The sequence below is a fragment of the Rhinopithecus roxellana genome, chromosome 4 (assembly GCF_007565055.1).
Source record: "Rhinopithecus roxellana isolate Shanxi Qingling chromosome 4, ASM756505v1, whole genome shotgun sequence".
NCBI classification, from domain to species: domain Eukaryota; kingdom Metazoa; phylum Chordata; class Mammalia; order Primates; family Cercopithecidae; genus Rhinopithecus; species Rhinopithecus roxellana.
In genome coordinates, this window is record NC_044552.1 from 152,520,004 (window position 1) to 152,545,631 (window position 25,628).

Sequence of the window (25,628 nt, forward strand, 5' to 3'; positions counted from 1 at the left end):
AGTAGCAAAAGAAAAACTGAAGAAGCAGCAAAAGTGGAAACCCCTGAAAAACCCATCAGATTTCATGAGACATATATTCTCTGTCATGAGAGTAGCATGGGAAAGACCAGTCTGGGAAAGACCAGCTCCCATGATTCAATTGTCTCCCCCTGGGTCCCACCCACAACACTTGGGAATTCTGGGAGATACAATTCAAGTTGAGATTTGGGTGGGAACATAGCCAAACCATATAACATATTTAAACCTTGAGCACTGGACTTAGCTACTCTTGCTTCCAACATCAGATATGTTTAAAGAATTCGGTGCTTATTTGTGAGTCAGGAATGGAGGGAAGAGAGCAGGAGCAATTTTTGAAAATACCACTGTCTGACTTTACTTGATGCAATCATGTCAGAGTAGTTAAAAGGAGTTTAGCAGGTCCTTCAGGTCCTGCTGAGGGCAATTACCTTGTGTCCTTGATAAAGCAGTCTTAAGGCCATTGTACAGCACATACTGTGGTAGTGAAAGGCTGCTGAGGACAGCTGCAGATGTAAGTTTGCCGGTGCGAAAGCTCAGTGAGAAGCAGAGATAAACATCAAGTGAGGGAGTTAATGCCGGAAAAGATGGCTGGATGCTGCTGGGGTGAAAGTGAGTGAGGAAGAGGCTTGGCTGTGCAACAGTGAAGAAATATATGCCAGCCTGCACATGGAAGGACACATCAGAACATTGACGTGCACAGCCACACACACACAATTTGGTTTCTCGAACAGAAAGAAGCAAGCGTTCTCAAAAGACAACCTACTTTCTCATTGGGTTCAGTTGGACTCTGAGCTTCAAACCTGACTTTACAGAGAACTCATTCACTCCATTTTCCTGGACAATCGTCCTTCAGAGCCCTGCCCTGGCCGGCCACGCTCCCTCTCCCGGGTGGTGAGCGTCTTGGAAGGGCTGCAGCCTGTTTTGGCAGTGTGTCCCCAGCATGCAGCCCTGAAAAACGAGGGAGTCTTCTGTGGTTCGTGGGATCCTCGGTGGAGGAGTGAAGGTGATTATAATGTGTCAGATTCTCATTTGGGGTGGGAAGTGTTGATTTGACAGAGATGAAAGCCTTTGGCTGGGGAGGGGTGTGTGAGGTGCGGTGTGGTGAGGATTCCCGGGTCGGACTGTGATGTCAGTGGCGCCGGAGGGAACAGCTTGCACTCAGCCTTGAGCAGTTGGAATCTGTTGGGAGGGCAGTTGGCCAATCCTAGGCCTGAGAGTTGGGCAATGGGAGACCCCATCAGTGTGTCACCTTTGCCTCCAGGTAGAAAGAAAGTAATCTAAGGATGTGTGCAAGACTGCGTTCCTAGGCAAGTCTGTGTAACTGATGCCAAACCGGGGAGGAAGGCTGTGGAGGAGTCCGTGGAGGCCCGCTCACCAGCTCTGTTCTGTTGGCCAGAGACGTACTCCTGCTCCTGCCTGTGACGCAGCAGTTGACGGTTAACTGGTATGGCAACATTATATGGTGAGAAGGGTACTTGCTTGCTCATATGATAACAAAAATATTCATGAAGTTCTTACTGTTACCAGGTAATCTATTAACACTGTTTAAAGACCCCGAGCCTCTCTAAGAAGTTTTATAATACTAAAATGTAACTGAGGCATACCTTATATTTTCCTAATTGACATGGGTTAAGTGATGAAAACAGTGACTCTAGAGGTTCCTCTGACTTTTCATTACTCCAAGAAGTCAGAAGAGAGACTGGTGAGAAAATGAAAACTAAAACTGAAATTTGCCAGAAGGAAGCTTCGGAAAGGGTAGTACTGAAGAAGAGAAAACTATGCAGGCACTCTGCATTTGTGCAACAGAGAAAGAGTCATCGCTATTGCAAGGGAGTGAGTTGAATTGAGCAAGGACTGTGCATAAAGATTTGTTTGCCTTGTAAAGGGGAAGGCTTACGTTTTGTGTCTGCTGCTTCTTGTTTGCTTGTTTCAGTATGCTTTTGTTTTCAGCAAAGCATTTACTGTTTGCCAGAAATGCTGGCAGTCACAGTAGTGGAGGAGTTGGCATACAATTCATTAGGATTATTTCCTTTACAATTCCTTCACAGCTGTCTTATGGCAACTCTGAAATTACCAGTGGGAGATAGATTAGAGTATACGAGAATGTCTAACTTAGAGTTAAGGCTGATCTGGAAGTACTAATAGTAGGACTGCTTCTCTCCTCTTCTGAAGGACCGGAGAGGCAGTCTGCATAGGATAGAAAAGAGAAAAGAGAGCATTCCATAGAGAAAACTGGATGTGTACAAGGAGCCAGAAGTCCTGACCCCATCCCCTCATCTTACAGAAGGCAGGTCCATAGCCAGCCTCCCAGCGGCTGGCAAGAGCGGGCCCTCTAGGTCCCAGTGCAGAGCTATTAGTTTTAAATTTTCCTAATTTATTTGAAAATGTATAAGAGTAACGGATTTTTTTCTTTGAAAATTAGTTTGTGATTCTACCTATTGTATGAGTTTAATAGAAGAATCCAAGGAACCGTTTATTAATTGCCATGTTCCAGATGGCATGTTAAGAATTTGATGTGCATTATCCTTATTAGTCTTCATGAAACTCCTTATAAGATTGATACTATTATTATCACCATTTTACAGATCTGAACCTTAGGATAAGTCCATTGCCCAGGGTCACACAGTAGGGGCCACACCATTTGTACCCTGATTACAAAGGAAGGTATGAACTTCCATTTTTCATGATATGGAACAACTTCTGTACAAGTGTTTTAAGTTTATAAAATTTTAAAGATAGTTTTGCTAAAAATGCGTTTCCTTTCTTCTCTTTTTGAAAAAATTGCTTATGTGTTGCATGTAACTCTTAAACATTCTGTTTTTAAGATCTCCTTGATATTGTTGGTGCTCCCTCTCTCTCTCTAAGATCTGTTAATAAGAAGAATAGAAATTAAATACTATTAGTAAAGTATACTTCCAAACTTTGTAATGATAAATTCCACCATTCTCAGATATACTTAAGTAACTGCTAAGATGTATGTTGGTATTGTAAAACCTAATCGGCAAACGGACAGGTTTGGGGTTTTTTCCTCAACAGGAAAGCAAATGGAAAAAGACTCTCTTAAAATGAGAGTTGTGAGTGGTTTGTTGTCTTGCCTCGTGGCATTGAGTGCCTCAGGTGAGCAGAGACCAAAGTGTGACCTGTGCTAGTGGAGCTCTTGTTGCCGTAAGTGTTTTGTTCACAGGGAGACAAGTTCGACCTCAGTCTTACACGTGGTTCACACACAGCTGACCTCAGATTGCCATTTCTTTTCTTTTCCATTTTACCAGCCTCACAGTCTTTCTTCTGTTACTTTCTATTTACATTCCGTTATATTTAAGTGGGACTTAAGGGCCTATGAAGGACACACAAAAACTGAGTAAACCTAGTATCATCCAGCTTTTCTCCTGTCTGTGACAGTTTGATGTTGCGGAGATCTTGTCCATAGCTATTAAGCTGTCTGGAAAAGAATTAACTGGAACATGTAGTCATCCCGTTTCTAAAGTGGGTTTGTTTTTTTTCTGTCCTGTAAAATGCATATAAGTCTTTGTTTGTGTGCTACGTGTGGACATATTTGAGGGAGTATTTCCTTCTATTTATTGGTCACATTTAATATCATACGTATGTCATTTTAACAATCAACCCAGTTAGCCTAAAGGGAGAAACCATTTTTGTGACCAAAACCTGAGTTTTACATAGGAAAATGCTTGGGTGCAAATACAGCCAAAGACTCATCGGCTTACTTTTCTACATACGATTTGAGAATTGAGATAACTTTGTGACTAGTTCTCCATTAAAACCTGATTTGGCTTTTAGTACTCTATATTAGAAGAAAGTGAGTATAAAAAAACTTAATCCACAGGATAATTTTCTTAATCCATGGTCTGTATGTGTGGGTTTATCATGTATTTATTTATGTAACAGATAACAGGTGTCTACTATGTGCCAAGAACTTTTTTAGGAATTGGGAATACAGCAGTGAAGGAACAGATTAAAATAAAATCACTTTCCTCCAGGATACCTGCATTAAAGGAGAGGAGGGATAAGACAGAAATAAATCAGGAAAATATGTGGTGTGTCAGATTGCTGATAAGCGTTATGGAGAAAAAGCAGTGAAGGGCAGTTACCATTTTAATTAACATGGGCAGGGAAGGCTGCACCAAGAAGGTAAAATTTGAGCAAAAATTTAGAGCAGGTGAGCCAGACAGACAGCTGGTAACAAGTTTCAAGCAGAAGGAAGAAAGAGCAATTGCAAGAATTCGGCCTCAGAATATGGCTGGCATATTTGGAGGCACTGCAAGGAGGCCATGTCAGTAGAGGAGGAGAGCAAAGTTCTCCTAGGATATTCAGGACCCCGTGAAGGATTTTGTCTGCTCTCTGAGTAAGACAGGAAGCAACTGAAGAGTTTGTTTATTTATTCACTTACATATTTTTTTGAGACAGGGTCTCACTGTGTTGCCCAGGCTGACAGCAGTGGTGCAATCATGGCTCCTTGCAGCCTCGACCTCCTGGGCTCAAGCAGTCCTCCCACCTCAGCCTCCCAAGTAGCTGGGACTATAGGTGTGTGCCACCACACCCAGCTAATTTTTAAAAATTTTTTATAGAGAAGGGGTCTTGCTATGTTGCCCAGCATGGTCTGGAACTGCTGGACTCAGGTGATCCTCTCACCTCAGCCACCAGAGGTGCTGGGATTACAGGTAAAACCGCAGCACCTGGTTCATTTTAAGGAGAGAAGTGACCTGATCTGACTTCCTAAGATCACTGTGACTACTGTGTTGAGAACTGACTGTAGGAGAAAAAGGGCAGACACAGGGAGACAAGTTAGGAGGCCAATGGCCAACCCAGGCAAGGGCTGGTGGATGCAGTAGACTGGATGAGAAATGAAAGGATTGTGCATACTTGTTCAGGGTATGGCCAACAGGATTTCCTGATGTATTAGCTGTAAGGTAGGAGAGAAAGATGCCAATGATGGCTTCAGGGTTTCAGCCTTGATGGAAGAATGGAGGATCAGTTTTAGGAAGAAAATCAGGTGTTTGGTTTTGGCCATTTCTGTGGTCTGAATATTTGTCCTCCCTTAGCCCTGGATTCATGTGTTGAACATCATCACCAAGATAGATGGTATTAGAATGTGGGGCCTTTGGGAGGTGGTCAGGCCATGAGGGCTTCACCCTGAGAATGGGATTAATTAGTGCTCTGATAAGAGGCCCCAAAGACCTGCTTTCCCCTTCAGCCATGTGCGGACACGCAGAAGGGCTCATCCATGAAGAAGGGGCCTTCACCAGACGCTGAGTCTACTGGTGCTTTGATCTTGGACTTCCAGCCTTCAGAACTGTGAAAAATAAGTTTCTGTTGTTCTTAGATTACCCAATCTAAGGTGTTTTGTTACAACAGTCTGACAGGACCAAGACAGACATATTAGTTGGAGATAACGGAGTAGGTTTTTGGCTGTATAATGACAGAAGTCTGGGTGTAAGTGTAATAAAATAAGGACTGATTTTCATTTGAAGCCCTGATAATGGAACATGGGCAAGCATTTCATGGGTACGTCACATGTTCAATTTCATTCATTTAAATGGACTAGAACAATGAAATGATAATAATTTAATTTTGGTTGTTCTACAGGCCTGTCTTTTATTAACTTTGCAGATGTCCATCTGTGTGATAATTGAGCCAATTTTCTTAACTCTATAGTATAGCCAAAGGCTTCCAGCCATCTTTTCTGTAACAGTGATGTTGCCCAACTTTGGTGGGGAGGCAGGTTAGTTTGACTCCCAGGAGAGGACTAATCCAGAGACAAGTAGGCTAGCAAAGGACGGACTGAGGCTAGGGCAGGTGAGCTGCAGGGCTGGCCCCTAAAGTCGCTGGCTAGGGCTTAAGGGAGCCATTTCCCTATGGCTGGACCTGAGCCTTAAACCCAGTGATGGCTGGGATTGCCAGGCTCCTGCAGTCCAAAGAATCTGAGTTTCAGAATCGACTCACTTTGTTCAAATTCCAGCTTTGCCAATCACTAGATACATGAGTTTGACCAAGTTACCTCTCTGAACTTTAGTTTCTTCACCTGTAGATTGGGGATAATCATAATTCTTGATCTGGTCTTGTTTACCACACCGGACTTACCTCCTGCCAACCTTTTAAGTGTCCTTTTGAACATTATGCACGTGAGTATATGATTCTTTGGCTTGGCACAAATTACCATTGCGTCGTATGTCCTTTCTATTTTTGGTGATGCTAAATTTGCTCACTAGATTCAGATGGAGTCTGCCAGATGTCTCCACCAGAAAGGTATCATTTCTCTTTTGTGATGAGTAATCCATGGAATGATTCTTTGAGATCTTGTGAATATATATTTCTCAACACCCTGTCATTCAGTGGTTTTACTGTTCATTGGTGATCTTTGCCTGAATTATTGCTTTGGGGCTTAGAAAATGATGATTTTTGAATGAATTCTGCTATTCCGTCTATATTTACAGCTTGAATTCTTCTGAGAGAAAAGAACTTCCCTCACTCTGCTTGCACTTTTTCATTCTGCTTCACTTTGGGTATCGTTAAGGACTCATGGATTCCTTTTCTATTCAGTGTTATAATACATTACCATGTCTATTCTTTTTTATATTTAATGTGTTATAATCTATTGCTGTATTTATTATTTCCAGTCCTCAGATTACCCAGATTTGGCCAGTATGCAGTCTTTCAAACATTTTCTTACTGTTTTTCATATGTCTTTATTAGTCTCAGAAACAGTCGCTCTCTTCGCACAACACTTCCCTTATTTACTTTGTATGTTCCTATTTCAGACCTGGAATCAGCCACTTCTCCAGGGAACTCTGGTTCTGTTCAGTGTGAAATGGTATTTAGCAGCTAAGACCTGAGCACTAGATGTGCTCATTGCAACTTGGATGTTATTCCTTCTAGGCCTTTACAGTGGATAAAGCTAGGAAATGTATACTTAAATGATGACTTATAATGCTATCTCCAGTTCAAATCCAGTACCATAGGGTTCTTCCTAATTTTTGTAAAACAATATTATACAAAGTAATTGGCATAGAAAGCAATTGTTAGAAAACTTATACATCACAAATTAGTATGATTAAGAATGTTGTCATATGGTGCAGGTTTTAATATTGGTTATTTAGCTCACCTACAAGAGTTTATTTTGTGTGCTATGCCTGAACAAGGAATCTGAGCAAAGTTTCCAGTCTTCGGAATTTTGACTGGATTTTGCATCCTTAACATACTCAATGACCCACATACCACATAATATTAGTAAGTGTCCTTACAAGGTGGATAGTTTAGAATATCATCATTTAAAAATATCTTAGCAAGTTATAATAAAATGTCTTTATTATAAAACATAAAGGTTTACTAGAAAGACTTTAAATAAATTGAAATATGACTAATGTAATGTCTCAGTATTAGTGTAGATTTTGCTGATGGAATGGTCAATATATGCAATTGATGGCTCCTTTTAAAGTTGTTTTTTGTAGTACCCCATATTTGTGCTGCTTTTGATCATATCAGAATACCAACTCATGCCATCAACTTTCTTAGCTAGGACATTTTGAACTTTTTTTCCCCCATTATACTTTAAGTTCTGGGATACATGTGCAGAACATGCAAGTTTGTTATGTAGGTATACACTAACCATGGTGGTTTGCCGCACCCATCAACCCGTCATCTACATTAGGTATTTCTCCTAATGCTATCTTCCTTAACCCTCTTCCCCTCAACAGGCCCCAGTGTGTGATGTTCCCCTCCCTGTGTCCATGCATTCTCGTTGTTCAATTCCCACCTATAAGTGAGAACACGCAGTGTTTGGTTTTCTGTTCCTGTGTTAGTTTGCTGAGAATGATGGTTTCCAGCTTCATCCGTGTCCCTGCAAAGGACATGAACACATCCTTTTTTATGGCTGCATAGTATTCTATGGTGTGTACATGCCACATTTTCTTTATCCAGTCTATCATTGATGGGCATTTGGGTTGATTCCAAGTCTTTGCTATTGTGAACAGTGCTGCAGTAAACATATGTGTGCATGTGTCTTTACGGTAGAATGATTTATAATCCTTTGGGTATATACCCAGCAATAGGATTGCTGGGTCAAATGGTATTTCTGGTTCTAGATCCTTGAGGAATCATCACACTGTCTTCCACAATGGTTGAACTAATTTACACTCCCACCAACAGTGTAAAAGCATTCCTGTTTCTCCACATCCTCTCTAGCACCTGTTGTTTCTTGACTTTTTAATGATGGCCATTTTAACTCACGTGAGATGGTATCTCATTGTGGTTTTGATTTGCATTTCTCTGATGACGAGTGATGATGAGCTTTTTTTTCATATGTTTGTTGGCCGCATAAATGTCTTATTTGGAGAATTGTCTGTTCATATCCTTTGCCCACTTTTTGATGGTGTTGTTTTTTTCTTTTAAATTTGTTTAAATTCCATGTAGATTCTGGATATTAGCCCTTTGTCAGATGGATAGATTGCAGCAATTTTCTGCCATTCTGTAGGTCACGTCTTCACTCCAATGATAGTTTCTTTTGCTGAGCAGAAGCTCTTTAGTTTACTTAGATCCCATTTGTCAGTTTTGACTTTTGTTGCCATTGCTTTTGGCGTTTTAATCATGAAGTCTTAGCCCATGCCTATGTCCTGAATGGTATTGCCTAGGTTTTCTTCTAGGGTTTGTATGAGTTTAGGTCTTAGGATTAAGTCTCTAATCCATCTTGATTTAGTTTTTGTATAAAGTATAAGGAAGGGGTCCAGTTTCAGTTTTCCACATATGGCTAGCCAGTTTTCCCAACATCATTTATTAAATAAGGAATCCTCTCCCCATTGCTTGTTTTTTGTCAGGTTTGTCAAAGCTCAGATGGTTGTAGATGTGTGGTGTTATTTCTGAGGCCTCTGTTCTGTTCCACTGGTCTATATACATCTGTTTTGGTACCAGTACCATGCTGTTTTGGTTACTATAGCCTTGTAGTATAGTTTGAAGTCAGGTAGTGTGATGCCTCCAGCTTAGCACATTTTGAATTTTTAAGTTTATCATATATATGTAAGGATTTGAATTAAACCAATGCTGTAGGGAGTGTTTTTGGTATGCTACTATAGCATTTTTGTCCATGTGTGTTTTAAAATGGATATTTGGTTTTCTGGGATGGACATATAATAGAGCCTTTTAAATAAAAAGCATTGATGAATGAATAGGTCAACTTTATTTCTTCTTGTAAACAGCATAAAAACTGATTCAAGGCAATGTCAGGTAGATTATATCCTTAATTTATATTGGGCTAAAATACATTCAGCAGCTAATTTAACTTAAAAAAAAACAAAAAACAAAAAACAACACAACAACACACATGTTTTGAAGAGTTGTTTAAGCTTCATTTTGGGTGTCCCAAGTAGGAGGTGAACTTGCCATTGTCTTTTTGCGAAGACTACAGAGCAGGGCAGGACCAGGGAGTAATGCTTGTGGAGGTTCAAATCTCTGGCGACCCATTCCATACAACTGTGGTTCTTTTTATTGGGAAACTTGGGTTTTGAAGGGGAGATGGCAGCCGGGACTGACAGATTTTACAATAGTAGAGCAGAGTACAGCAAAGCCAGCAGTCAACAAATAATTTCTTTATTGACACCAACTATACAATCGTGCTAATTTTATTCCAAGTGCAAAACTTAAACCTCATTCCAGTTTCCGTTTTCAAAGAATAACAGAAGCACAATGAAAATACTTGTCAGAGAAAATGCTTAAAATTCATTTGGCCACTTTTTTTTTTTTTTTTTTTTTTTGCTGTGAAAGAAAAAGCCCCCTTTGTGCTGGCCATTAGGACTTATAGATATGGCTGCAACACAATTCACTTTTTTCCATGTTACCAAATTTAAAGTGAATTACACATGATCTTTTGATTTCCTGTCTTTCATGCCATCCTATGCTCCTCCTTTTTTCCCAATAAAAATACCTCTTCTTTTGCTTTGCTGTTCTTATAATCCAGATGACTAATATAGTACAATGAGAAAGTATCAGGGCAGAGCAACTCTGTCTAATTTTCTAATTTATTTTGATTTAAATACTTTTGTTAGCTGAGGGAAAATTACATACATATCTATGATGTCATCATGTCAACGTTGTTTTACTTGAGTTAAATGTCTAATTTTTTTTGTTGCTGTTTTTGAGACTGAGTCTTGCTCTGTCTTCCAGGCTGGAGTGCGGTGACAGGATCTAGGCTAGCTGCAAGCTCCGCCTCCCAGGTTCACACCATTCTCCTGCCTCAGCCTCTGGAGTAGCTGGGACTACAGGCGCCTGCCACCACACCCGCCTCATTTTTTGTATTTTTAGTAGAGAGGGGGTTTCACCGTGTTAGCCAGGATGGTCTTGATCTCCTGACCTCGTGATCCGCCCACCTCGGCCTCCCAAAGTGCTGGGATTACAAGTGTGAGCCACCGCGCCCGGTCAACTTAAGTCATTTTTTAGTATCTACTCAAAACAGATTGTAAATTTAGCATTACGTGAAGTAAAAAGGAGGCTACAGTTTTGCAGCTGGCACATAATAAATACTCAAAAGGTGTTTGTTGGGTCAAAATGAAAAGCACATACTCTATGTTTGCTATGAATTTGCATTATGGTTCAACTTGATTCAGTATGTATTTCTACTCTTGTGTCTGCAAGCGGGACTCTGGAAGCAGACGCCTGGGTTTTAATTGAGCTTTGCCACAGACTAGCTGTGTGGCCAGCTATTTAACCTCTCTCTGCTTCAGTTTCATCCTCTAAAATGGAGGGAATAATACTAATTCTTACCTTATAGAATTTTTGTGAAAAACACATGTGAATACCCAATGAGTATTAGTTCTTATGACTGCTTTCTTGTAAATCAGTATAACCTGCCCTCTATATTCTATCACTGAACCTTTTCTAGTGTTCATAAACACTCCTGAAATGTTTTTGCCGATAACTTTCCTCAACTTCAGGTGTGTACAACTGAAAATCCAATTTTTTCAAGTGACATTCAGAAGTATCTGCTGTCCTTGTACTTTTTATCTCAGTTTGTCATAAAAAGTGAAATAATATAATATGCATATTTAAACTTAACAATTTGCCTTTTGAAGTATTTTTCTTAACTCTTTACATTTTTCTTTAAATGAAATTTATATTTAAAGGTAGAGTTTTAAATATATCTGCATTTTTTTTTTTTTTTTTTTTTAGTGGCTGGTTGGTTAGACTTGTTTAAAATCTGTTCCCTTGCTTTCTAACTTGTTACTTAACCTGCAGTTCATACCATATACAGATAAGTTATTTAGCCTGGAATATAGACAATTTCATTCTGTGATACTTTTTTCAAATTTATAATTTTCCCCATACATCCATTTGCCTTTCTTCCCTTACTCCAGGAAGGCATCCTTTCCTTTCTTCTTTCCATCCATTCAAAAACAATCTCTATGCCAGGGACTGTTATGTGTCTGAAGATACATGTAATTAATTTAAAATGTGAATAAATGAATACCCATGCACTCACAAACCAGCCTGAGAAAATATTCACTTGATTTTCAAAGTTTAAAAAAAGGTTCTAGTGTTCATTTTCATTTTTGATTGTCTTTATTTTACTTAAAGCTAAATGAAAAATAAAGAAATAAAACATTTTTTGAAGTTTTAACCAATGCATTTTAAATATAAAGTAATAAACCTTTAAGAGAACAACTAAAATTGGGGAAATTTCGTATTCTCTATTCCACAAGCATGTGGAGGCCATGCATGCTGTGTGCTATATTGAACACAGCAGGCTGTACGGGACCTTATTCAGCTGATACTCATTGTCATTTAAAGTAATTTTACCCAATTAACTTTTCCCCTGTACCTTGCTTGTAAACAGAATTGGAAGCTATCTAAAGGCCTATAATATTTTGCATGCCCTGTATGTTTGCAGTTGATGAAATTTTATTTTTTGGACTTCAGCAGTTTGCACAGACATGTACAAGTGAGCTTGTATATGTTGGCAATATATTAATCTGTGTTAACTATGTTAGTTTTATGGTCGTGGCTGATTTGAAAAGAACTGGTTTCTTAATGCTTTCATTGGGTGGTAGAATATTTGGAAAATAAAGATACTTAAAGAGACTTTTATGAATATTTATTTTAAATATTTGTTGAGTACTTCCTGTGTATTAGGGCTATGCTAGAGTCTTAGCATTACTTACCTCATTTAACATTCACAAAAACTGCATAGTGTAGGTGGGGAAATTGTCCAGAGAGAGGTTACATTAATAAGTGGTGGATTAGAGATTCAAGCTCACATTTGTCTGCTCCCAGAATCCGTGTCTTCTTCACTGTACTAGTATTTCAGATGTGGATTTCATGAACTGTAGCATCATATTTTCTTAACATGGCAGACAAATATAGGTTTTCCCCTTTTTAATGGAATATATCTGAAAGTACTGACTTGATAGCAGGGGACAAAGTAAAATCATAAAGCTCACTTTAGGCTGGGAGCGGTGGCTCACGCCTGTAATCCCAGCACTTCGGGAGGCCAAGGCAGGCAGATCACCTGAGGTCGGGGGTTCAAGACCAGCCTGACCAACATGGTGAAACCCCCTCTCCACTAAAAATACAAAAATTAGCCGGGCATGGTGGTGCATGACTGTAATTCCAACTACTTGGGAGGCTAAGGCAGGAGAATTGCTTGAACCCAGGAGGCAGAGGTTGCAGTGAGCCGAGATCACGCCATCGCTCTCCAGCCTGGGCAAAAAGAGCAAAACTCCATCTCAAAAAACAAAAACAAAAAAAGCCTCACTTTATTTCCCTCACTCTCCAACAGTTTACTACCACCCCCAGGATAATTTTTTTCTAATATTAAGATGGGGAAGGAAAGTATTTTCACCCAGTGTCAATTTTAAGAATAACTTAGTTTGAAAGGTATAGACATATAGTTATACATATCAAGTTTTTAGAGCAATATTTACCAGCATTATAAATTACCTTAAGAACAGAAGATACATTTCTTATTGATGATAAGGAAAATATAAAGGCTAACACTCGTTAAAACAGAATAGAGTTATCTAGTTTTATTGGAGTGGTAACAAAAACAAAATTTAAAGCAAGCATTGTAATGAATCTTGGTTTTGGTTGCTAGATCTCTGAGCCCTCCATACCAATGACAGTCATCTGTCAGCAGTGTTTTCTGAATGTTTCTGTGTGCAGGGACCTTTATGAGGTGTTTAACATCATTTAACCTCTGTGGTTTGCAGCTTGAATTTTAAAAGGCCAAAAATAATGGTTGTTCTTTCCTGGAAGACATATGAAAATTACGTGTTGCATTTTTTTTCTAACAGTAATTTCCCAAAGTCCTTATACCTTAGTTCTGCTATCCTATCAATCAGGTAAATAGGAAAAAAAAATCATATCTGACATTTAGAGAAATCTCCCAAATATTGGGTGAGTCTGGAATTTGCTAATTGCTAGGTTTCTTCTGCTTTAACTTAATGAAACATGCAATGATTAAATTTTCTATCAGTACTGCTAGTGTTAATAAGATGAAATAGGGAATTAAATGAGAAACTCCTTTGTTCAGGGAATACATGCTAAAAGTTTACAGCAAAAAATAACTTACCCCCATCTAGTACCCAAGAACCTAAGGAAATTACTCATTTTATTTTCCATAAACTGCTGCTGTGCATGAGACACATATTAAATTTCAATTTGAGAGCTGGGTTTTGGTACGTAACTTTCTCCTTGTATCGTTCTAATTGCCTTCTCCCCGTATATACTTTCAGAAAATTTATGTTCCTCCCGTGTTTACTTCTTTCTTTCGTTCCTCCACCCGCATCTTCTATGCATTGACCTGTTCCACGGATATTTACTGTCTTCTTTGTCCCACATGCAGGTGATATGATGAGAACAAACAGGACAAAAGCTTTGCCCTCCAGAAACTCACATTCCACGCGCCGTTCTACTCTCTGCTTTTCCACTTCCCCTGCTCTCATCCTTTAGAGTTGGTCACCCTCTGGAGATGGCTGGCGAGGTTGTATGGGAGTTCCATCCCCCAGAGCTTGAGTGGATGCCCCACAGTTGGCGAGGTGCTGATTCCAAAGGTGCTGCCACCTGAAGTTTTGCTTGCATGCTGATTCTCCACCCTCAGATTTTAAGACAAACTCCCCCAAGATTGTCTTTTGTCATTAGTTCAGCATTTTTTTGTCAAGGCAAATATAAAAGAGCTATATAAGAAAGACTGCTGTAGGTAACATTACCGAGTTCTAGATGTTGGCTTCCCATCAAATTTCAAATCAAGGAAGTGAGTTGGTATTTCAACCTCTGAAGCCAACTAACATTCTTATGAAAAGTCACTTAAAAGTATTAAGAATCATGGATTTTGGTGTCTTCTAGACCTTACTTGTGGTTTTCTTAGTAAATTACAATATGGTAATATGATTTAGAATATTATTTCTGTATAACTTCAGGGGTTTAAACTATCATTTGACCCTTGTGGATGTTATTAACATTTTTAATTAGAAGTTTGCTTTCCTTCTTTTAGGCCTTTTAATATATAGTATCAGGTCTCTTCTGGGACATGACTATTTGCCCCACCCAGTCAGATCTCTGAGGAAATGGCAAAATGGGAAAGGAAATATTGAAGAGTCATAGGTTTCATGTTTTGTGGCATAGTGGGAGGGAGGACATCTTAACTATCTGTGTCTCAGTAAGAATTCAATTTTAAAAACTTGTTTTACTTGTGCAGTAGCTTAATGGAATCATGTATTATCTCATTCTTTTTCTACAATATGAGGCCCAAAATAAAATTTTAAAAAATACTTGAGCCAAGGTGAGAGGACAGCCGCCTGGAACACTCAGACCCAGGTCACCTTGGATATGAGCTCGTTTGGCCTTTGTTAGAAGCAGGTTTTCCAAAGTAGAAAGGGGGACAGGGAGCGGGCTGATACAGCTGTTTGTCAGGAATTCCCATTGGTTAGACAAATAAGATTGATTAGCGATTGACTATACATTGGTGAAGTGTGGGGTAAGGAGTATGGTGTCCAGTGAGTGGCCTTGCTTGGTTAGTTGATAGCTGCTTCTGGCCGCAGCTGGTCTAGAGTCCACATAGCAAGCAGCTTCAAGAGCTGATTACTTAGCTCAAGGAGGGGAAGTGGGATGTGACTGCTGCCTCACCCTCCTGCCTCTGTGGGTCTGATGATTTATAGCAGGCTCGCATTCCTCAGATAAACTTTCTTTTCTTACTTTATTTTATTATTAAGTACCTATATTAGTTTTCTGTGGCTGCTCTAACAAATGCCACAAACTTTGTGGCTTAAAACACGGAAATACATTCTCTTATTCTGGAGAAGAGAAGTCTGGAATCAGGGTATTGGCAGGGCTGCACACCCTCCAGAGGCTTGAAGGGAGAGTCCTTGCCTGCCTATTCCAGCTTCTGGTGGCTCCAGGCATTCCTTGTCTTGTGGCAGCATCATTCTATTCTCTGCCTCTATTTTCACATCCCCTTCTCCTCTGTGCACTTCTCTCTCAAAACTTGCTCTGCCTCCCTCTTTTAAGGATACATTTGATTGCATGTAGGTCCCCCTCAGATTATCAAGGATAGTCTCCTTAAAGTCAACGGACTGTGATTGCTAATCATACCTACAAAATACCTTCACAGCAACACCTTGATTAGTATTTGAATGAGTAACTGGGAATATTAGACTGGTCAAGTTCCCACATAAAACTGGCCATCACCCCTTGTAAACTTGGCACTCATATACTTCTCTTTAAACGATGACTAATCTCCAAATAAAGACACCCACAAAGTCATACTTCCACAGGACATGATGCAGCTCTCTTACTTACAACCAAAAATGTGTGAACCCTTTCCCCAGAAAGATATGCCAGAGTTCCTGGTTGGTGTTCATTGTTTTCCTTAACATCCTAGAACTTAAATACTGTGATGTAAAGTTCACTGTTATTCATGCATCTTATGTTAGATGATAAGGGATAAAAGCAAGAAGAATGCAGAGATAATTGCTTAATTATTTATATACCCACATACTCATAACAAAATAAGAAATACTCATAAACATTGCAGCCCTTATTTCTGAAACTGACTGCCTGGTCCTAGATAGTGTTTGTAGCTACTTTCTTCCATTACTCATTCTGTATTCCCTTTGCCCTCTGGGAGCACCACAGCCTGTTGTTCAGGGTTCTTTGCCTGTAGGGTGACCCGGACCCTCATTCCTGAGGGGCCTGGGTCATTCCTGAGGGGCCTGGGTCATTAACAGTCCTGCCTGAAAGGGGTTGTTGGTTTTCCATTGACTTCAGTCACAGGGCATGGTGGCAGATGCCCTAAGGGGCATTCTACATTCCAGTCATGTTCTTCCTAACCTCCTTTCTGTAGCCGAAAAGCAACCAGGTGTCCAGGTGGTTCATTAGGACAAAGGGCCGAACCAAAAGGAATAACTAAGACTTTGTTCACTTGCTGGGACAGTGTAAGCAAGAGACACAAAATGGTGCTGGCTCCCCAGAGGTGCTGGCTGTCAATCTGCAGAATGGCACTGGGTGAGAGTCAGATGGATCAGCTCAGATGAGGGGTGCATTTCACTGCTGGGAAGTCTCAAACAAAAGGCTTTTGCCTCTTTATGGGCCTGTTGGCTGGGAGAAGGGCTAGGTATGGGAAAGTACCGAAACAAAGGGGAGAAAAGCACGTCCTCCAGGGCCCCAGTAAGAAGGCGGCTGAATGGAGGTGCCTGGACAAGGAAGGAAGATACGTGAACAAGCATGGCTGGCCCAGGGGTCAGGGAAGCCTGAGCCCTCAACTGCAACTCCTTTCAGAAAACTGCAGTGCACTGACTGTGCACCAAGCATGTTGTATGGTGGGGTCAGTTTTTCTCCATGAGGGCTGCCAGGCACAACTTTGTAACTGCCTATGTTGGACCTGAAAGATCACACAGAGGATTTGGGCCTGGAGCCAGATTACTGGATAGTAGCAGCTCCATTTCCTCTTGGCAGTCAGGATCAATCACCCCAGCCAGTACTTTGCCTATTGATTCAGAGGCCTGAGGAGCCCAAAGTGGCCGGGTGGCAGTCTCAACTTCCAGTTCATTGGAGCCATTGTGTCTTCCGATAGAAACATTCCTTCCTTTAAAGCTGAGGACCAGCAGAGCATAAGGTTGTGGGAACAGGAAGTGAACATTTTAGTAGTAAATCACCAGGAGTAATATTAAGGGGTGCCATTCCTATTCCTCCCTACCCTTGATCCCTGGACCCATGAATCCCGGCTATGGGAGAAACGGTATCATATATTAGACGCCAGTTTAGTACATATACAATCTCCCATAGAACATTGCCCCAGCCCTGCAAGATATCCCACCTACCTGCCGCTGAGACTTCAAATACCAATTTTCTTTTCTGTCAAACCAGCTGCTTCAGGATATGGGGACATGGTTTGAACAGTGAATTCCATGATCATGGATCCATTGTCATACCTCATTTACTATGAGGTAAATTCCTTGATTAGAAGGAATGCTGTGTGGAATACCTTTAAGTGGTATCATTTAGGGCCCACTTGGATAATACAGGGTAAACTCCTCCTCTCAGGATCTTTCACTATCATCTCCTCTTTTGCCATAAGGCAAATATTCTGTGGGTTCCAGGGATTTGATGTGGGTATCTTTTGGGAAGTGATTTTTGGCCTCCTAGAGTATCTGACTGTTTTACTTGCAAACTTTGGAGAAGCAGTAAGACTGAAGAGGTAGTAGAGAATATACGGTAAAGAGGATCTGTAGGCACACTGATTTGTTTTGAAACATAGCTCAGGTACACATTTGCTATGTTAACTTTGGCAAGTGACCTAACTTCTTAATCCCCTTTCCTCTTCTGTAAAATGAGGATAGTAAGAATCATTTATCTGGATTATTTTGAAGATTAAATGATTTAGTCAATGGAAAATGATTAGTATACTGCCCCACACATAGTAGGCATTCAACAAATTCCGACTAATGCTATCACAAGCAGCTGGCTCAGAAAAGCTTTGCATCCATCAAGCAGCTGTGGAGGCCGGGACTTGGTGGTTGACACATATGGATATGTTTTGTTTGTATTTATAAAAATTTTGAGTTATTTGCCACATGAAGAAATACTGGTAAGACACACAGGAAAACATACTTGTGTGTTTTCTTGGGGGAGAAATCTGGTGGGAATGAGACTTCTTAATATATATATTTTATATTGTTTTAATTTTTGAATGTGTAGCAATTTGAAAAGGACCACTAAATAAAGAACTTCGAGGGATAAAAATTCATAAATAGAGGGTCATCTATACTTGTCTTGATTAAAAAACAAGACAAGCTAATAAAAATCCCCAAAGAGTAAAACTGTTGTTTTTTTGTTCGTTCTTATGACCCTTGAATCCATGGTGTTTCTTTTGGTATATAGTTATATTTTTTCCTTTGAGTTGAGTGAAATTTACATATATATATACATTTTTTTTTCTTAGCGGTCTTCCACTTAAATTTCACTGGTTGTTTTCATTGTGCATTTAAACATAGGTAGATTTATTTTATTTAGACTTGACAATTAGATCATTTGATGTGAACAACTGTACCTTAGAAAAATGTACTTAATTTGAAATATAGTCCTGTTATTAGATTGACATAGAAATCATATGCTTGTAATGATTTTAAAAATATGCGTCTGCATACTTAAGAAGCTCTCACGATACAGTTTTTATTTTTCCATTGGTTGTGACTTTCGATTTTTTGGGCCCTGTATTTCCACTTACCTCATTAAGCTCCATAGTGACTACTTGAAACAGCCTACATAGAGAAATGTGCTGTTATGGTGAATATCTGCCTTCAAATATTAGCACTTTACTTCTGTGGAGAGCTATGTATTTTTGAAAAGAAGTCAGTTTGTTGAAGCTTCATAAAAGTCCTGGGAAATAGGTGGGTCAGGCATCACTAATGTTATTTATCTTCATCTGTTCTATGTTGTCTACCAGCTTAAGTAAAAGGCAGGGACCATGCTTTTGTCATCCTTAGATTTCTAGTATCTAGCATGTTATTAGTGCTCAAAAATAAGCATATAGTCAGATAAAGAGGTAAGAAAAATCACTAAAACCACATTTGGTGGCAAGTAAATGAAATAATCAAAATTAGGATCCTTATTGTTAGATGTCTAGTCCAAATGTTCCTCTCAGAACAACTGACTGATTCATAGTCTCTGCTTTAAATATGAGATCAGTTGAGGGCTACTTAAATCCTTTGTGCCAAAGAGAATATATTAATCCCCAGTCCGAAGAGGATTTAGCACTTTTGTCAACTAGAATAATCAAAATTCTCAAATTGTAAAAGCCTCAGAAACACATAATGAGAAATTGTTTTTTTTCTGTTTATCAAACTTTTAAACAAAATGCTTATGCTTACCTGTCTTAGTGAATTCGGGCTGCTCCACAAATACCACAGACTGGGTGACTTTTAAACATTTATTTCTCACAGTTCTGGGGGCTGGGAAGTCAGAGACCATGGTGCTGGCTGATGCAGTTCCTGGGGAGGGCCCTCTCTCTGCTTGGCAGATGGCTGCCTTCTTGCAACAGAAATGTTTTGAGAGACAAATCCTCTCTTATTTCTTATTACGGCACTAATCTCTCAGCTCTTATGAGGGCACTAATCCTGTCAGTGAGGGCTCTACCCCTCATGACCTAATTACTTCCCAAGGACCCCGCCTCCAGATACCACTGCACTGGGGATCAAACCTTCAACGTACGAATTTTGGGGGGACACATTCTGTCCATAGCACTGTTCTTCTGTCAAAGCATGGTGAGGTTCTAATTAGTATTAAATGGCCTAAAGTATTCTTTTGGAAAGGAAAGATTTAAATTAACACCTGAATATTTTTTATGAGTGGTAAGGTTAGAATGGAAACTTGACAGGTTTTCTTACCTCATATTTTCTCCATCGTGTCACCATAATGGATCTAAAAAGGAAATTAATGTTTATTTCTATCACCATTTTTTTTCTAACTTAATGTGCTAAAATTATATAGTTTAACAAGTCAAAAACTGAACTTACCATCTTCTTTCTCATTACGCCATATATACGTGAGTTTGAAAGCTGGTACTTATCTTTATTCTCATTTACCACTGTTTCCACATTCAGTCCATTCAATAAGTCCTGCTGGTTATATTTTTAAAATATCTCTCAACTACATCACCACTACCCTATTACTTTTCCTTGAAACTAATTGTTGTCACTAAAGTCTGATGGATGTTTCAGAAACTCACAGTAAACTTACTTGAGCTGGAAAATAATCAGGACCTTCCACTAATTGACAAGAACCAGCCTTATTTCTACCTCTTTGCCTCTTATTTAAGCTCTGGCAACATCAAACTGTTTGTAGTCCCGTGCCCTTCTTGCATCTCTACCTTCTCATGCTGTCATCTCTGGAAATTCTAGACCATTTACTTGCTCGCTTAATTTCTTCTCATGAAGGCTCAGCTCAGGTGTCATTTCCAGAAGACATACCTGACCCGTTCCTCCCCATGACTCTCTCCTGACCCCAAGTATTGGGTTCATTTATTCAAACATTCATTAATTTAAATATGCATTGAGCACCTACTGTTGACCAGGCGCTGTTCTAAGTGCTTGTGATACATCAGTGAACAAAACAGAAGAGCCCTGTCCTTGTGAATTCATATATTCTAGTAAAAGAAATGGACAACAAATAAAAGTAAATTATGTAGGATATTCGAAAACTTAGAGTGCCACAGGAAAAATGATGTAGAACAGAATGAGGAGGGTCAGTAGTTGGGGCAGTGGGGGCTGGGAGACAACAGTATTAAATACCATGTAGCTCTCATTTGAGACAGTGACGTTTTGAACAATTGCTTGCAGGGATGTGATGTAGACACCTGAGGAAAGAACAGTAGTCCAGGCAGAGGCACAAGCCAGGGAAAAGGCCAGGATGTGGATGTATGCCTAGTTTGTTCAAGGTGAGAGATGTCATGAGGAACAGGCCATGTAAGGACTTTGGCCTTTGCTGTGTGAGATCAGGGGAAGTTGGAGGGATTTTAGCAGAGCAGCACCATGATCTAGCTTATGTTTTGACTGGGTACTAGATTGAGACCAGACTATAGATGTATGCAGGTTAACCAGTTAGAAAGCTATTGCAGTAGCCAGATGAAGGATGATAGTGGCTTGAATTGATGGTGTTGAGTGTGGGGAAGGTGAAACATGATTAGGTTTTGGATGAATTTTGAAGTTTGCAACAATAGGACTGCTTAATGGTATGGATGTGAGGTATGAGAGACAGCAAAGAGTCAGGGAGGGCTTGAATCTTCCCTGTCATTCTCCCTAATCTTGTGCATGTAACTGGTCATCTAGTCTTGTCAGCCTGCCATTTAATTATCAGTTTTATTCTGCTACTGTTTCTCAGCTGCACTGCTGCAGTGGCTGACTAATGGGCATTTCCTGGCTTCAATCAATTCTTTTGATGGGAGTAAAGAGCATTCTAAAATCCACATCTGCTTATATCATTCTCAAAGTGAAATCCTGCGTATTTCCATCCACCTACAAATAAAATTCTGAAGTCCTTAGCATGGCATACGTATCCTTAAACTGCCTTTGCTTACTCTGAGCACCTATCCTCCACCTCTTCCACATGCCTTTTATCATACGTAATTTTTGAATTTCTGAAAAGGTTGATCCTTCATGCCTTCTTGGGAGGGTATATGCTGTTCCTCCTGCCTGGGATGCCCTTTCCATCTTGTCTGTTAGTGGATTACAAGGCTAAATTTGGGTGTCCATTTGTCTGTGAGAAGCTTCTCTGACCTTAGTATCTCACCTAGTCTGTTGCTTTTCTTCCTTTTCCTATAGACCTTATGTACAGTTATTACACTTTTTATCCCACTGATTTGTAGCTGTTTGTGGTCTATCTTCTCTTAAGGGAAGCAAGCACTAGTTTTATTTTATCATTTTTAATCAAAGGCCCAATACATGCATGATTGACTTTTGGTCAGTTGGGACAGTAAGGCAGAAATGGGTAGAAATAAATTGGAGAGACTGACTTTATATTATGCCATGTAAGAAAAAAAACAGAAAAAGAGTTTGGTGGCCAAAAAGGGCAAATGCATTTAGTAGGAAAGAGTTGAGGTATAGGTGTGGGTTTTATGGAAGTCTTGAGGACCATAGGAATGGGGAGAATAGCGGAAGCTGAAGGTTGTTTGGGGCCAGATGGTGGAGATGCTTCCATACTCTGTTTTTCTTCTTTGTTCTGGAACAGTGAGGAACTGATCAGATTTTTTAAAATAAAAATCTGAAACAGAGTGTTGTTCTTTTGGTTAAAGTGGACTTTGCACCTATCATGTTGTTTCATTACGTTGTGCATTTGCAAAAGGTAATCTATAACAGTCAACAATACTTCTGGATTCTTTCAGGGAGGGTAGGGACTGTGGGGAGGAGTAAGTTTACCCTTACAGAATCTTGACTTAATTTGTCATGGGTGGGGAATCAAACAAAAGCTCTTGACAGTGCAGCCATCCAGAGAAGAAGAAAAGCTGCTGTCTGTTGAACTAAAAGAGATGCTGGGCTTCCCTTAGGCTGAGGTTGGCAGCCCTGAGCATCTGGGCGATTCAGCCCACAATTGGGATCCCTGTATTTACCGGAAGTCGGTCCGGATTGAATAAAGTGGGAACTTCCTGCTTGTACTGAACTCAAGGTCATGGCTCATCCAGCGGGCGCTCCTGGTTCCTGTCTCTAGCCAGGGAGAGGAGAGGCCTGTGGAGATGCCACAGAGGTGACCCGGTGCAAGGAATGGCAGGGTCCATGTTTAGAGAGTTTCCCGGGTTTCTCTAGTTTTGTGTATTTTCTATTGCGCCCTCTAGCTGCTGGACTCGGGTCTTGGGCCCTCCCCAGCTGTAGGAAGTTTCCCGCCCGTCCAAGGAAGCCCAGGCCGGAAGCAGGTGGGCAGAGTTTCTGGGGTGGGCATGATGTCATCAGAAGTGCCTGTGCCCACCTGTCACGTGCCACCTTCACTGTGGCTGCTGATTGCCTGAGGGCCGCTCTAATCCAGTCTTGAAGTAGATGGCGGCAGGGAGGCCGGGACTCATAGCAGGGGGCCCACGTGTGGGGAGCTCCAAGAGTGAGGGGACCCGGGGTGGATGGGTGCCTCAGGTGGACTCCAGAACGGTGGGTGTAAAGCCCATTGGCAGCTCCTTGGCTTGGCACCCAGAGATGGGGGTGGCCTGTGCCCTTGGGGGCATGGGGTCTTTGCAGCCCATTCAGCAGCTGAGTGGTCCCAGCTTCCTGCTGTGCTGAAGCCCTAGAAGACTTCTCAGAATTTCTTGAGCATGGAGTGTTGAGTGCTGCCCTGGAAGGTCTTGGAATGCCAGCTGGGCATGGGCTGGTCACAGACTTTTGGTTCCAAGGATCACTCCGCATCCCCCAGGAGAGTGCTTCTGAGAGTAGAGTAGTGTGAAGAAAGATTGATCAGGATCCCTGAAACCAGAAAAGCAAGTTGAGGGAGAAGGCTGTGCACTGGCAAGGGTCTGCTCAGTTAGAGCACCTTTTGGCTGCAAGTAACAGAAACCGTGCTTCAGATTACTTAAACAATAGGGAAAATTTGCATCACAAAACATGAGCCTTTGAGGAAGGGCAACTCCAGGATTGATGGATTCAGTTACTCACACCCGTGGATCTGCTTCTTTACCCTTCCCACTTTGCTAATGGACTTTGTTTTGATGGTGGCAAGATCAGCTCTTTGGCTGTAGGCCTGGTATGCACATTGGAAGAAGAGTGGACTTTTCTGTGTGGAGCTAAACTAACAACTTTCAGGGAAGGAGGGTATTACCATGACTGATTTAGCAAATCAGGATTTATTCTGAGCTGGAGATGGTGACCTTCCCTGAGAGGGAAAAATGATGGCTAACTGTCTGAACAAAGACAATGGCAGTGGGAATGAAGACGGTTTAAAGGAGGCAGAAACACTGAAGGTACAGTTGACAGAAATCAGTGATTTGCATTTAGGGATTGAAGAAGAGGGCGGATTGGAGGATGACTGGGATATTTAGTTTAGGTGATTAAGAGGAGGATGATTTCACTTAAAGAGATGGGATATGAAAGAGGGAGGAGAAGGAGAAGAGGGAGAAGATTCTAGTAGGTTAAGGTGTAGCCATGCTGAGAATTATCTGTTAGTTATTTGATTTTTTTGTTTTGTTTTTGTTTAGAAGCTAATGGTATAGATATAGAAGTCATCCACAGAGATGTTACAGTTGAAGAGATGGGGGTAGAGAAGACTTTGAAGGAAAAGAATGTAGAATGAGGATAGAAGAGAGGAAATCCCAACATTTAACAGGTGAGTAGAGGACACTAAGCCAGCAAAAGAAATTTAGAAGGGACATTCAGATAGACAGGAAGCAAACTAGTACTCTGTAGCTCTGTTTTGATCTGCCAATTCATTAAAATTATCAATTGATGAAAACTTTGTTTTGTTCACACCTTGAGTCTTTTTGGTGCCAGCGTTCACTCAAGACCCCTACAGTATCATTGGCAGGGTTTCACTGCACCAAAAAAGTTTACAGTATTTCATTCTGGATGGGTTAGTTTTAATGGCTTTTGAGGATTTCTGTGATGTTCTAGTTGGGTGATTTTTCCCTTTATTTTTCATAGGGTGGTTACATATTTGCTTTAGGCAAATTGATTATTGGATAAATGACCTGCTTTACTATGTTATGTGGAGAAATTTCCAAGAAACTAAGGGATTAGTTAACAATATCTGATACTACTGAGACCAAGGGAGATGAAGACTGCGATAATGATATTTAGCAATTTGGAAATTTGGTTTAACCAAAAAATGACTTTAGTGCAGTTATGGGGAATGAAATCATTGGGTGATGATTAATGCATGAATTAGAATTAAGGACATTAAAATAAGCACTGGACTACTCTTTTGACTTTGATGGTGAAAGAAAAATAGAAGGTGTGGTGGGTTTACCAGGTGTGAAGGACGTTTTGTTGTTGTTAATCATGTTTCAGGATTGGTGGAAGTATGAGTGTCATAGAAATCTTTCCATTAAAAGGGGTAAGGAGAGTTTGAAGACATGAGACATAAAGGGGAAACAACTAAGTGAGTAATTAAACTAAGGAATCAAGAACCAAAAAAGAGAGCCAGCTGAGTTAGGAGAGAAGCTAGAAAGTGGGTAGAGGTTCAGAGAAACATTGCAGAGGAAAAATAAAGGATCCTCTGAGTAACAAAAGGCTAGGTCATGTGTCAGGGTGATCATGCCATCTCCAGATGCTTAGGAGTAATGGAACAGTCTTGGTCCGGCTGCTGTGGGATCAGTATAGGGATCCATCTAAGAGACGGAAAAGAATTGACACGACTGCATTTTTCTCTAACCAGTTAGAAATGCAGGTCACAAAACTTGAATGATTAGGTTTCCTTAGTGTAGGGTGGGACTAAGCAAAGAATTCTGTAGTGCTTGCTGAGGTGTTATTGCAGTAATTGGCAATGGTTTTTAAACTCAATAGTGAGGCAAAGTTAATTCATATGGGAGAGAAACTAGATGAACAGGGACCACAGTGTACAGTTGAGGGCAAATACCTGACTCAAAAGTAGTGAAAGGAAGAATGAGGTGTAAGGATAGGATGGTGTCACCAGAGAGGGGAATTTTGTCACAG

The 25,628-nt window shown here is 40.5% G+C and overlaps 1 protein-coding gene across 7 annotated transcripts in view; it reads left to right on the forward strand.

Annotated features, from left to right (window-relative positions):
- PDE10A (phosphodiesterase 10A) overlaps positions 1-25,628 on the forward strand; it is a 362,722-nt gene that overhangs the window by 66,981 nt on the left and 270,113 nt on the right. For 2 of the 7 annotated variants that reach the window (XM_030929471.1, XM_030929472.1), the window contains exon 2: positions 24,176-24,303. The exons of 4 other annotated variants lie outside the window; for them this stretch is intronic. In XM_030929471.1, coding sequence (XP_030785331.1) covers positions 24,267-24,303 — 37 coding nt within the window. In that variant the 5' untranslated portion in view covers positions 24,176-24,266. Of the gene's footprint in view, positions 1-434; positions 1,022-24,175; positions 24,304-25,628 lie in introns of those variants that run through there. One more of the 7 variants, XM_030929474.1, reaches the window with a different exon arrangement.